Below are 14,841 nucleotides of genomic sequence, written 5' to 3'. Positions count from 1 at the left end.
CCAAGCACCCGGGGCTCTCTGTCCCCTTCCTGTAAGCGGGAGCTCACTGTTACCTCTCTGGCTGCAGATCCTGGTCACGTGATTTGGTGATGATGTTTAATCACCAGGTGAATGCCGGCAATATTTATGTATAGTCCTGTGTCTTTTAAACCTTGAAGACTGTGATACAATTAAACTTCTGAAAGTGAAAATGAGATGAATAGACACCCTAAAGGGTTGGTGGTTGGGCTAGGCATTATAAAGAGGGAAACTTTTTTTAACTCATCAGTTTTTTTTTTTAAGTTTTTCTGTTTTATTTTGTTTGTAGCATTGAGTGGCACCAAAACGAATTAAATTAATACAAGAAACAATTTAACCGAAGCTACCAAGGAGTAGAAAAAGTTTGCCAAATGCTTATTGCGTCACCACTTTCTAAGTTGTTAGTGCCACAGATGATTGGAACCAGAGAGTTTTTGCTGCTTTATAAAAAGTGTTTTTAAAATGCTGTCCCTTTCCCTATTTGCAGAAGTAAAAATGACCCTCCTGATCGTCCCATCCTTTCGTCTCTCTCCATTCTCTTCTTCTACCATCAAGGAACCGTTGTGAAAGGGTCATTTTTAATCCCTGTGGTGAGGCTTCCAAGAATCATTGTCATGTACATGCAAAACGCGCTGAAAGAACAGGTAAGGCTACCTCCTGATACACAGCACGTTCCGTGTTTGGGTTGCCAGAAACTTAATTACTGGAAAACTACAGCAGGTCCCAGGACAGAAATGTGACCTGTGACAGCAGCCGTGCGGAAAGCTCCTGCACTCCTCGGCTCCCATCCCCCGCCTCTCCCAGCAAACCTTTTATTTTCCCAGAGTCTCTGTTTTGTTTATTGGGTTTTCTCCAACTCAGTGGAGATGATGTGGGGAGGGAGTAGTTCTGAGTTAGCTGATTTTCCTTCTTATGTAAATGGCGAACAGACAGGATGAACTCTTAAGGTGAAATTTAAACAAGGTTTTTGTGAACATTTATCATGCCTTTTTAAGTGAAAAAATGCACCGTAAGATAGGAATAATATGTGTTCATTTCTGTTTTAATGCTGAAATATTGCCTGCCTTTTGTGTTTCCCAGAGCTGTCATGGGAAATTCCCGGTGTGTGTGAGGAGTGAGGAGGGAGAAAAAGAGAGGGTTTGAATGAGTGTGTGTGTGTGTGTACACATGCGTGTGCACACATGCGCTTGGAGAAATGGACAAGCTGACCTACATCTAAGCTCAAAGGACAGAAAACTGTAGGGCTTTTGTGCCCCGGGGGATTTCTCCTCCCTAGTTTTTATTTCCATGCACATTTGCTTATGAATGCCAGTGGAAACCAGAACACCAGGAAAACAGCTGTTCTCATGGTATTTCTGGCCTGCCAAACAAGGGAAGACAGGACTTTTCCCAACTCTTCTGTTCTCACACAATGTTAATCTCTCCCCCGTCACCACCTCAGAGTTGGTGACTTGGTCAGTTTCACAAACTTACCTGATTCCAACCTTTTGGGTATAGCTATGTGTCCTTAGTAAATTCAGGAAATTTTACCAATAGGTTTACATTATATTTTAGAGTTGTTTTCATTTGCTTTTTAAAAAGATATCTGAATTGTTGATATTTTAAAATCTATAATCAAGGTTTAAAGTTAGTTTATCAATTAGAAGCAATTGATTGGCTAACACATAAAATTATCTGGCTTCCTTATCTGGAAATGCATGCTAAGCAGTTGCCCCTGATTGTAGAATATTTTCTTGTATTTCTATTAATATTTTGCTTGGCCACATTTTGGTGACTTGAAGAGGCATTTCCATATCCAGGACAAAACTAACTACTTTTGGCTCCTGCATTTTGAAATCAATCCTTCAATCGTAGGAAACTTGCAGGATTTCTTGAAGAACAGGACAGCATTTTATTTTAAGTCTATTTGTGATATGTTTGTGCGTGCATTAGTAATAATCATAAATTAATGAGCAGCGAGGAGTTTGCTGTCCCTCCTAAAGCTAGGCATCTTAAACTCTCTGGGGATACAGCCTTTCATAAATCTAAAAGAGAAGTCAGTGGAAGGCCCAAGGTCTCTCTGACTGTGGTCTAAAAGGTTATTTATCACTTTCCAGATTCCACAAGGACCAAGGGCCAAAATTGCTTTTAGTGATGTCACTATTGGGAAAATGTGTCCTTTCTTAGGTTAAAAAACAATTTCTTCCTCGGCAGCCTTACTGGCCAGCACTGTGTCTACAGTTTAAATGTTTCACACAGCCACCGTGTGATTTTCCCTAGTTCAATAGGCTCATTCACCAACACAGCCAGGCTGAAAAGTGTCCAGATCAAGTTTCATCCAATTGAATTCACATTGGGATGAGAAAATGGCCATATAAGGCTGAGTTATTCCTGGGGTCCTCATCCTAGGCTATTTCAGGATTGTTTTCAGGGATGTGTTCACTCTGGGGAGTGGGTAGGGTGCCGCCAAGCACCCCTCCCCCAAGAGGTTCATGAAAGTATTCATTCTTGAGCTATGCACAAGTTCAAGTTATATTTCAAAGGAGTAATTTATCCCTCGAACTTTAGTCCCCCAAAAAATCTCACTACAGCATTTATGTCCTCCAAAGTTAAACTTGATTCTTTATTTATGTGGGCACATAACTAGTATCTACAGTGTATTATTTGTTTTTTTGTTTCTGGGATGTGAATTTTTCATGAATATAAACTTTGGTTTGAAAAAGCCAAGTGTACCATTTCAGACACTTAAGGGCAGATGAAGGGGGAAGAGAGGTTTTTTTTTAACTGGAACCAGAAGACCTGCTTTTCTTTTGCTGTTCAGTATGGACTAACCTCCCTAATAGCACCGCTAACATATAAGTCCACAAGACAGAAACGTTTCTCCTCAATAATACTAGAACCATAATTAGTAGTAGTAGTAGTATGCACAAAGTAAGAACTTCTCCCACGCCACCAGTGTTTCCCTAGGTGCATAAGTGAAAACTGTGTTTCCTCAGAAACTGCCTGCTTGTCTTCTTTCCTGTGTTGTTTTTGACTCTGTTCCTTTGGTCTCAACCTGATCCAGCAGCATGGTGCATTGTCGAGGTACCTGTTCCGATGCTGCTACTGCTGTTTCTGGTGTCTTGACAAATACCTGCTCCATCTCAACCAGGTACGTCTCCTACCTCTTGCCTCAGGAACATACAGAAGGGTCCAAAGGTGGGCTCCATCTCTTAGGTCAAAGTTTGGCAAATTCTTCTCTAAGGGGCCAAAGTGTGTAAACATTTTAGGCTTTCAGACCAGTCTCTCTGTCACACTCACTCAATTCTGCCATCATGGCAGGAAAGCAGCCATAGGTAAAATGTCAATGAATGGGTATGGCTATGTTCTAATAAACCTTAACTTATCAACAGTGACATTTGAATTTCATATGATTTTTACATGTCAAGAAATATTCTTTTTTTGATTTGGATTTTTTCCCAACCATTGTAAAATTGTAAAAATTTTTCTTAGCTCCTGCAGAGGAAAGCGGGCAGTGTGGTGGAGCTGGCTCCTGGGCTGTAGTTTGCAGACCTTACCCTAGAACCATAGGCCATTAAAACCACGCTTCAAATTTTAAAAGAAAGTTTTTTTTCTTTTCAGAAATAAAGAGGAGAGGGAGTATTTAGAAACCCTAGCATAATGAATGTATATCAACTAAGAGCTGATTTTCAGTGCCTTCTCTAAGAACTATAATTTTCCTGAACTAGGAAAAGAATTGCCTCCCTAATTTTCATAGATTTCACCAGTCTTCCCTTTTCAAGCTATAAATATGCCTTTAAACTTATAAAAATTATATCTTGCAATTGTTTGGATTTCAGATTTTTTTCCTCTCCTGAATTTTTCAAATTAATGGAAATTTAAATACGTTGTGTTTCTCTTTAGAGCATTTAGGAGATTTTAATAGTCCTTAGTCAAATTTACACAAAGCAGTATTTTTGTAAGTTAGCAGGCTGTTTTATAATTTGAACGTTCACAGAAATCTCACTTAGAAAAGTACTTCTTATAATTGCCCCCTCCCTAAGAAATTTACCTTTAGAAGTAAAGGGACTAATTAGACCATCTATGTTTAATGTCTTATAAGTGGTATTTATAATACTTTTCATTATTCAGGGAAAAATGTAGCCTTCTTATAGTAAGGTCTATTATTAGGCTGTTAATAATCTTGGAGAACATTTTAGAGTATATTTAGTTTTCATTTGGATTGCTATAAACCAGCATGTGTAAAACACAATCAAATACCATAGGACCTTTCAGAATGGGGGGTACATGTAACAAGTCAGTCCAAACTCTTTGAATACATTTGTCATGGTGTTAGATGTTATAACTGTTGTATATGTATCCAGACACCAAATTCATAAATATTTTGAGATGCATTGCAAAAATGTATTAACTATGATAAAATATATATGCATGAAAAATAAAGGTTAAGAAACATACAAATAGACTAGAAAGACAAAAGCAATGAATGAGACCATTGATATACAAATATGTTGGCCATATGGCCATACGAGGCCCCAGGGTGTCATCCCCTCTCACTGTATTACGGGAATTCAGGTACTTTCTGCATCCCTCTTTCACTCATGGTTTTCATCCTGGCCCCTGGAAGCCTAGAGGCTCCTGTGGACACTGTGGGGACCACCACGTTAGGAGGGCAGAGAAATGGGTAAGGTGGAGGAAGGGACCCTGGCCCCATACCATGCCTATACTGCCCGGCCTTGCAGCCAGAGCAACTCCACTTTATGTGGTTAGGGGTGGGAGTGTGGGAGTGTACTGAAGGTTTCATTTGGGACAGGTCTCTGCTGCTAAAACACATTTGAAAACCTCTGGTCCCATTTTCACATTTGTTTTCTCTGCCCTGTTATCCTGAGGTATGTATTTTCCTCCCTTCTGAAATTTCACCACCTTAATTAATCCAGGACCATTTCCCTTGGTAATTCAAATGTTTCCAAACTCATAAGTGACATTAATGTTAACCACACCATAATGACCATCCTAAAGGTGACAACTCCTTATAACAGATGTGTCGATGGGAGTAATGATCCTTGATTCACAAAAAAACTAAGCCAGCCTTGATCCAGCTTGTGTAGTGAGTCAGTGGTGCAAACAGGGATAGGTCTTTCAGATTCTAATCATGGTGCCTGTGCAGTAGGCTGTGGCTAAACCAGCTTCATAGTGTCTTTTCCTTGCGGTGACTCCTGTAGAACTGGGTGGTGCCAGTTGATGTGGGTGATGCTCAGAGGCCTAAGGTTCAGGAGATTGGGAAGAGGAAGAAGAATGAAAAAACAAGAACTGGTGTGAATATTAATGGAGAAGGAAGGGTCACCTCTGGTCTACGTCGACTACTGGAAAGCAGAGTGAAATAAAAATGTTTAAGAATAAAGATGATTGTAAATGGTAATCAGAGCAACTGTCAGCCTCGTTTGGCAGTGGACAAAGGAAAGTGAGCATAAAGTGAGAAAAGGAATTTAGATTCACCTTTTCAGAAATTTCCTTGCATTGGAATGACTTACTAGGGGACATTGTGGCATCTCTGTCTCTGGAAATCAGATTTTAAAAGGCTGAACCCTATTTTATGTTCCTCATTTTGTGGGATAGGAGCTGGGAAATACTAAAAGAGAATGAGATCCATTTGTTACCATCAAAACTCAGATGCTCGTCTTTATTTAACATCAAGGAGCTGGTTGGGTTTTCCCACTGCTTCTTAAAAGCCTAATCCATCTTCACTAAATCCTAGGAGGGAGGCAGATGGCAGTTGCTGCATTTTGCAAACACCCAGCCTAAGGCTGCACAGGCATTCACTTGCAAGGTGGGGAATGAAACTCTCAATCTCATAATTTCTCATTTACTTTTCTCCCTACATCATAAATACTGAGTGTGTACATACTGAAAAAAATTACACGTTCACCTCACACATGTGTTCATCCAGCAACCATGTGTTTATCCTGTATGCAGACTATTTCTACCTGGGTATAATAAGGACAAGGACCATGGCGATATAGAGGTGATACAGAGTCATTACTGTATGGTGCAAAAGCCAGGCCTCCAAGAAATTGACAAGCTAGCTGTCGGGCGGCAGGGGCCAGTAAGGGGCATATGCATGAGACATATGACTGTACAGAAAAGCGCATGTTTAAGCATTGGGATAGGGCTGTGGAAGTTCAGAAAAGGAAAATCTTGGTCTTTGGGAGAGGTCATTTGACTCTGTAATTAGGGGAAATTTCCTATGAGAAGTGGACCTGAGTATAGAGTACCCACTGGAGATTACCAGCTACTAACGACAGCAGTAACAGCTGTGGGTATTGGCAATCAACTGTTTTGCCAGTTGTATGCTGAGCACTTTTCCTGCATTATATCAGTTGTTAGGTTTTTTGTTTTTGTTTTGTTTTTTTGAGATGGATTTTTGCTCCTATTGCCCAGGCTGGAGTGCAGTGGCACAATCTTGGCTCACTGCACCCTCTGCCTCCTGAGTTCAAGTGATTCTCCTGCCTTATCCTCCAGAGTAGCTGGGACTACATGACACCACGTGCTAAGTTTTTGCATTTTTAATAGAAACGGGGTTTCACCATGTTGGCCAGGCTGGTCTTGAACTCCTGGCCTCAGGTGATTTACCTGCCTCGGCCTCCCAAACTGCTGGGATTACAGGCATGAGCCACCATTCGTGGCCCGTTGTTAGTTTCTGAGAGTGTCTCCAATTTACAGATAGGGAGATTGCGGCTTAGAAAAGGTACATAGTGGCAGATCTAGGATTTGAATCCAAGTCTGTTTTGCCTCCAGGCCCAAGCCCTTAACCACTGTGCATTTTTAAAATAGCCAGAGGAGGACTCATGACCACCACCTGGGGATGTTCTTCTCTGCTCCTTGCAAAGCCAGAGTCCGTACAAGTAGAGCTGGCAGAGCGCATCTTGTTACACAGCAGAATTTGTGGAAGAGGACAGGAAAGGTGAAGGAGCAATGAAGATGATGAACTCACCATAACTGTAATCAAGCAGTTATCCATCCAGAAAAGGCTGGTCAGGGTGGCCTGGCCCCTCCTCCTTTCGTCAGGCAAGTTAGTGGTCAAAGCGTCTGGGAGTCTTGGCTGGCTGTTCTCAGAGACTTTCAGGCAAAAGGACCTTACAGCCTCCCCTCTCCCTCCCAGCACTGTCCAGGGGCCTGGCTAAGAACCCCGCTGTGAGACTACAGGCTAAGCACTCAGCAAGAATGGCGTACTTACTGTTTCTTATGGGGTCTGCACACAGTTCCTCATGAAAATGTCTCCCTAAGTGCACATCTCTTGTCCATTGTGGACACAGGCATCTCTGTCCCAGCCATGATGTTGGCTTTAGGTCAATGTTCCTCTAAGTATGAAACCCACCGGTGAGCCCCAGGACTCTTCCTGATGGTTCCAAACTGATCTGAACATTCTAGAAAATCCTTTTTTCAATTTTTATAGGCAAATAGCAGAATTCCATAGATTTTTCATTTTTGCATACAACAGGGAGTTGTTTGCCAGTCAATAAAGTAGAGCATGTGTTATTAAAGTTTACTAAAATGTGTTCTTTATGAACCCAAATTGGTGTCTTAACGTAGTTTCTTAAGGACTCAGACTCATTCTTTTCAGACATCTAGCTGCTGAGGCAATGCCTGGTGACCCTGCAAAATTTGTGAATGTACACACACAGACAGTGGGATTTGCAAATTGGGAAAAGAACACTTTGCTACCACTAGGGGTTGCCTTAAGTTGACCATGTTGTTCAGTTGCAGTCATTCTTGTCTTGACATTTTACTTCTCTTGATTATTCAGTTCTTGGTTGGTTGGTTGGTTATTTATTTATTTATTTATTTATTTATTTATTTATTTTTGACACAGAGTTTCGCTCTTGTTGCCCAGGCTGTAGTGCAATGGCGTGATCTCAGCTCACCGCAACCTCTGCCCTCCCAGGTTTAAGTGATTCTCCTGCCTCAGCCTCCCAAGTAGCTGGGATTACAGGCATGTCCCACCATGCCTGGCTAATTTTGTATTTTTAGTAGAGACAGGGTTTCTCCATGTTGGCTAGGTTGGTCTTGAACTCCTGACCTCAGGTTATCCACCTGCCTCGGCTTCCCAAAGTGCTGAGATTACAGGTGTAAGCCCAGCCTTTTGTTTATCCATTCTATTTTTCTAAAATCACTTTAAGCATTGCATTCCTCTTCAATGCTTTGTTATTCTTCCAGCAGAAGTGGGAATGGGTATAGGCAGTGAGCTGTGGGCTAGTGTCAGAAGTCTGAGAACCACCGTATCTGTACCAGTCTCCTGGGAGAAGCTTTCAGGTAAAAATGACTTCAGTCAGGTAGAGCAGCAGTTTGCCTCTGCCTCTTCATTATTTGAGTAACTTGGGTGAGTCCCTTAACCTTGCTGAGCTTCTGCAATATGAAAGGGTTAGGTTCAGTGACCCCCAAGGTTCTTGTGTGGCTTTTTGACCCTTGTCATGGCATCCAGCCCAGAGCTGGGGGCATGCAGAGTGCTGCCCCGCTGCACCAAAACCATGAGATGCTTTGTGTGGGAAATGGGGGTAGAATGGAAAACAGTATGAGCTGTTTGTTTTCCTGTGGTGCTCCAAAATGACAGGCTCATTTCTCTTCATGATATACCTTGTATCCATGGTAAGGACTTATCCTAGAACCACAAAACTCAGTGATGTTTCATGTTGCCTCAGTTTTTAGGCACCAGAATCTTGTAGAGTTGTCTGAGAATGTGAATGAACAAAGAGGAGCCATCTATCTGTATCTGCTTACAGCAATCCTGCCGGTAGTGCTGCTGTAATATATAGCGATAAATAAATAAAATAACTGGTAATGAGATGCTGCTCAAATGCCAGGCACCTCGATCATTCTCAACAGTGGGAGTGTACTGTAATGTCCAATGCCTTTCACAGCCCTTTTCTGCCTTGGGCTATTGTGCAAGATAGCTGGGAGCCTGATGGATCTGTGCTGCATCCCCTTGAGAAGGGGACCAAGTGACCCCAATGCACTTTGATGCAGTGTGTAAAGCGTGCAGCCTACTTTCCTTTGTCATCCCTCTAGATAAGATTTAGTAAGTGCATGTACAGATTGTTGCCTGTTGCTATTTGATCAGAAATGCCAGCAGCTTCCTGTCTTTCTGACTAACGAATATACTGGTTAGAAAGGTCCCAGACAATCTTGTGAAGATCAGGGCAGAGAAAAACCTGCTGCTTCTGGGGAAATATACACCTCTCTCCCCTTCTTACCTCATAATGCCTCTCCCCAACCTGCTCTGCCTGCCAAGACTGTTTTTAGTGAACATAATGTTGGTCTCTGTCTTCTAAACCTTTGCGGCTGACTCAACTTTGTAGTATCTCCAAACGTTCTCTTCCCCCACCCCTTTCCTTGCAGTTAGCTCTGTTTCAATGACTCTCTTTCTCATAGTCCATCAATAGCTAAAGCACTCAATGACTTTTCCACATCAGGTTTGGTCGGTTCATCCCAAGCCAGTTGGCAGATCTCCAGTGACTCCTCTTTTCTCCTCTCCCAGAGCAGCATGCACATCTCAGAAAAAAGTAAAAATATTGTGCAGTTTATCTCACTAGATTAGGAAAATGATGTAAAGGTTCTTAAGAAGAAACAGTTCTTTCAGAAGCTGGCATTGCCATAATAGGTAGTCTCATCACAGAGCATCCAGACAGCCATTCTTTCAGCGACAGCAGTGGTTCTGAGTCCTCCACCCCCGCTGACTGGTTTAGAGCTATTCTGGGCAGCCAGCTGATGGTGAGAGCTCTGGAGAGATGCCTCATGTGTGCATGCTTCAGAACGAAGCTCACATGTGTGTCAATATGATAGTTTGCATTAAGGCCCATTTATAGACAATGGTAATCTCCACACCCAGCTGTTGCATGGCAAATGCTACTACCCTGGCTTTAGATAGAAAGGAATTAAGACACCTATTTGTCAGAGGCCCCAGGCTGTCTGGGAGAAAACAAACTGAATCCTCATGTTTCCCGGTGCTTGGTTCAGAAGCTGCTAGGCATATGGCTATGGCTTAGTGTGGCTTTCCTGGGAGCAGCCTCTCTGGAGCCTAGCTCCCACCTGCTGTGGGCATGTTACAAGACTCAGGGCTCAGGAGGGTAAGGCCCAAAGCCATCTTCTCCAAGTGGGCCTTAGTGCTCAGTCCTTTGAGGTAAGGCCCGGTGAGCAGCTGCCATGTTAAATTGGACTCTGAAGTGCTTCCTGACATGAAATTTCAGTGCCTTCTGGGAGAGGCAAGTAATGTTTGTTGAATGAATTATTGCATGAGAAAGGGAGGGAAAGTTATATGAGGGCACTCAGGCAATTAGGAACTCCTGCGAGGCAATCGAGTGCTCAGTGCTAATGACTTTGACTTCCTCCTAAGTGTGCAGCTCCTGAAGACAAGAATACCAGCCACTCACTGGCACTTACTAGATACCGGGCACTGTGCTACTTTATGTGTTTTTACTACCCGTAGCCTCACAAAGTAGCCTGTGTAGTTTTTTTTTAAATAGATGATAATACTTTGGTTCAGAGAGCTTAAGTAGTAACCTGACCTAGGTTAGACAGGAGGAAAGTAACAGAGCTGACTCTTGAGGTTTTGAAGTCCCAATAAGTCATTTCCTGTTCCTTGTCCAAGTTCTGAATAATTGTGAGATGCAAGAGTCAAACAGATGAAGATTAAAAATATCACCTTGAATACGAAATCATCTGATTGGAAAATTACCACAGGAACAGCTGTAGGCAAGTCAGTTGTTAATGTTTTACTCCGAATCAGAATGACCAACCCACCCTTTACCAGGCCGATCCAACAAGGTGAACCTCTCTGTGGATCTGAGAAAGTAGGTTCCTGGTGACAGGTGGTTCACGAAAGACAGTGAGGAGACCTGAGCCCGCCTGCACTCTGCTGCTCCCTCCAAATTTGCCCAGTCCCTTAAGTTCACCTCCTTCCCTGAAACAAATGAGACGCATTAGCCTAAAGGAAGTCCCTGACCACAGAAACACAAAGCCAGGGAAATCAAGACTAGCACCACACTGGGATTTAAACCCAGGTTTTCACCAGTCCACTAGGGCACTCCTTCCACAGGGTAGGGACTCAGAACCCCAGAACTTTAGAGATCATGAAACAGCCTCCCCTTATAATAGCAGAATCTGGCGTCCAGAGGGCTCGAATGCCTCAACCAGGTTACACGGTGGGCAAAGCTCATTCTGATTCCCTTCCCTACCCTGCATCTTCTCTTCCCTTGCCCTTCTGAGCCTCCTGGAGGACAGACAGGTGTGTCACTTTACACAGTATGTCTACATGAGCTGCCCTGGGGTACCTTTTGGCGGAACTCTATGTAGATCTCCCCCATCTGTTGGGCAGCATGGAAGACAGGCCCATGCTCATGGCGGCAGAAGGGTGAGGATCATTTGCATCCTGGAAAGTTTGGGGTCTCACTTATTAATGTATTCTTAATGGTAGCAAAGGCAACTGGGACTGTTTCCAACAACACTAGTTTAAAAGGTCAGCTGATCCAAGGAGTCACCATTTCTGTAAATCTGAGCCTTCTTTCACAAGTCCGAACCCCATGTGGAACATGAAGCAACCCCTTTATGTTCTTTGTGCCTTCCTGTCATGACATGTTCTAGGTACACTGGAAATATGCTGAGGGAGACCGCCCAGGTTTTTAACTTTAAGAAATCCACCTTTGAATCAGCACATCCAGTTTCCTCATAAAGGAGGAAGCAGGTGACATGTGAATACACTGTGTTCTGACGAGCAGTGTTCGGATGTGGGGATCTGGCAGCTCAGGCTGACTCCTCCTATGCCCTCCCACTCACAGGTTAGTGTGTGCGGTGGACACCATGCTGCCTGGGCTAGGCCAGGCCAGGCCGTCATCTGTGATCACAGCTAGGCAAGGGCTAGGTGGGGAGGTGCCTCAGAGTGGAAAAGGGAACTTTCCAACCTAAGTTGTCAACATTACCCCCAGTGCTCAAGAAATGTGAAGAGGATAGATTAGCTTCAACGTTTCCCAAATTCACTTAGTGTGGAAAATGAAATGAAACCATTAAGTAGCTCCTATCCGCAATGTCCTCTTCCCTTAGGATGGAGAGCAGGATTCTTTGGGGCATTTCTCTTTGTCTGGAACAGTTGTTGTCCGAGGGGGTCTAACTGCCCACTTTGAAGTCCACACTCTTCTAAGCAAGGCAGTGACTGTGGGCACATTCCTCAGCTGTCATTCTTATTTGTCCTAAGGCATTGAGACTTGTTGGGGGAAGGAAGTGATGATTGGCCAGAGACTAGAGAATGCATTCATAAAAAGAAAAAAGCATATGAAAGGAGACGTGAGTCACTGTGGCTGAAGGAATACATGCCACTTTGATTTAACACTCACTAAGTCATGTCCTGCTACAAGCACGACTCTCATGATACCCCAGGCCACGACCACCTGAGTCTCATCTTTGAATGACTTCCACGTGCTATGAAGAGCAGCCATAGATTCAGATGTGCAGATGATATTGTATCATGTCTCTCAACCTAATTTCTAACTTTGAGCTCTCATTCCACTGGACGGGTGGAAAACTTAATTTGTTATTCTTGAGCTATCCCCTCCTTGGGGATATATGAGGTTTCAGGTGTCCCCAGACATTAGTAGATATACGTTGCCCTTGAGACATCATCTTCCCATCTTTATGGCTCCTCAGGCCCAGCTTGGGAAGTAGGAATCTTTTACCTATAGTCACCCATGATCCTATCTGCCTTGATATGCTAGCACTAGGTGACCAACTGTCCTGGTCACCTAGAAGCCCCATGTCTCTGGTACCCCCTCACTCCCAGGCAAACCAGGAACCTGGGAGTGGTCATAGAAGAGCCTTGCCAGTTCTCCAAGCTGTGTTTGAAAAAAAGGTGAGGGGCAGACCTGGACAAGACCCATAGACCTTTGTTTCCTCCTCCCCCAGCCCAGGAGAGTGTCATTTTCTAATGTGAGGCTGGAGGAAACCTGCACACTCGCCTGCTACTCCAAGGTGTTTGGTCTGTATTGGGAAACCTCCTTCTTCACCTTTTCCCCTGGCAGGTAAGGGCTTAAAGCGCCTAAATTTTGGAAAACAAAAGCCAGTGAGAATTGAAGACTGGATGTCTTCTTGCCTCCACTCCCCACCTGGCCCCCTAACCTTAACTGGGGGAATGAGCACAGAGCCTGAGTCCTGCTTGAATGGGGAATGTGGAGAGAAGAGAAAGGAGAAAATACACGAGGGGGAGAAACAGAAGCAAAGAGAGTGAAGCCAACCATCATACATGTCTTAGGGGTGGCTGGACATTCCTTCTTCTGTTGAGAGTCCCATCTCTACAGACATTTGAGACACAAGTTTGTGAAAAGTAGAAGAGGAAGTGGCTAAGAGAATTTTGCTTCAAATAGCTTTCTTATCTAGGTGGGGTGAAAAAGTTCCCAAAAGTTTTGGCAAGTGGATCCAGGTTTGACAGTGTTTCAAGTGGTTTCCTCTTCCCTCTCTTGCCTTCTATGGAATGCCTCAGTTGGCGTGGGTGGGGTAGAGAGAGCATTTGCTAGACTTGCATTCATCCCAGGAACGAGACAGCTGAGGTTGAATGACTTCATCAGGATGCACCCCAGTGCGGGTGGAGAGGGGCGCTCTGGGTGTGTGCCATGCCCACGTCTCGCTTCCATCAAAGCAACAACAGAGAAACTTGGTTAGGTCTCAAAGAACGCGAGGCTCCTGACCTCACTTAGTGCCCTGTCCCCAGTCCCCAGCCTGGAGCGTGGCCAAAGCAGACCTTCCACGTGTGTCCGTGGATTGAAGAATGAGTATGAGGACCCAAACAGCCTCAGTATCAGCCCTGGGTTCATGCTGCCTTCACACAGCTTTTTAACATATACCAAAAGGAGCAGGGAGGTAATAAAGGAAAAAGAAATACTCGCTCAAAGGAGGTGCCCTTTCTTGTTGGACCTGCTCTAACCACACTTAGAACTGACTGCAAGGGAAACTACTTCCTGAGCAGAAGATCCAGTGAAGAGAGGAGGCTAAAATGGGAGGGACAAATAGTCTTTGAGGTTCAGAAAGAAAACATCTGTCATGCTACAAAGCCACAGTAATGAAAATGGTGTGGTGCTGGCATAAACATAGATACACTGTGCTACATAGATCTATAGACCACGAACAGAATAGGAAGCACAGAAATAATGCCTTGCATATATGGCCAAATGATTTTTGACGAAGATGCCAAGACCACACAATGGGGAAAGGACAGTCTCGTCAACAAATGATCTTGGGAAAACTGGATATCCATAAGTAAAAGAATGAAGTGGGACCCTTACCTTATATGGGAAAATTAAAATGAAGTAAAGACCTAAAAGACCTAAAACTATACAACTTTTAGAATAAAATACAGGAGAAAAGTGTCAGAACGTTGGATTTGGCAGTGATTGCTTGGATATAACACCAAAAACACAGGCAACACAATAAAAAGTAGACAAATGGGACCACATCAAACTTAAAAACTTCTACACATCCAAGAAAAGAGAGTGAAAATCATTCTACAGAATAGGAGAAAATAACTGTAAACTATATATGCTAAGAAGTTACTGTCCAAAATACATAAGGAACTTCTACAATTTAACAACAACAACAAAAATAACCCGATTTAAAAATGGGCAAAGGACGGCCGGGCGTGGTGGCTCACACCTGTAATCCCAGCATTTTGGGAGGCTGAAGCAGGCAGATCATGAGGTCAGGAGTTTGAAACCAGCCTGACCAACATGGTGAAACCCCATCTCTACTAAAAATACAAAAATTAGCCAGGCGTGGTGTTGCATGCCTGTAATCCCAGCTACTTGGGAGGCT

The 14,841-nt window shown here is 43.5% G+C and overlaps 1 protein-coding gene across 8 annotated transcripts in view; it reads left to right on the top strand.

Annotated features, from left to right (window-relative positions):
- The window catches only part of SLC44A3 (solute carrier family 44, member 3), a 74,719-nt gene that overhangs the window by 44,057 nt on the left and 15,821 nt on the right, over positions 1-14,841 (top strand). For 6 of the 8 annotated variants that reach the window (XM_011991498.1, XM_011991500.1, XM_011991495.1 and 3 more), the window contains 2 exons: positions 506-662; positions 3,062-3,148. In XM_011991498.1, the coding sequence (XP_011846888.1) occupies positions 506-662; positions 3,062-3,148 (244 nt within the window). The remainder of the gene's footprint in view (positions 1-505; positions 663-3,061; positions 3,149-14,841) is intronic. The other 2 variants (XM_011991497.1, XM_011991496.1) reach the window with 1 other exon arrangement.

The sequence above is a fragment of the Mandrillus leucophaeus genome, unplaced genomic scaffold (assembly GCF_000951045.1).
Source record: "Mandrillus leucophaeus isolate KB7577 unplaced genomic scaffold, Mleu.le_1.0 Scaffold397, whole genome shotgun sequence".
NCBI lineage: Eukaryota > Metazoa > Chordata > Mammalia > Primates > Cercopithecidae > Mandrillus > Mandrillus leucophaeus.
Note: the sequence above shows the minus strand (reverse complement) of the source record. Positions and strands in the feature narration are given on the sequence as shown.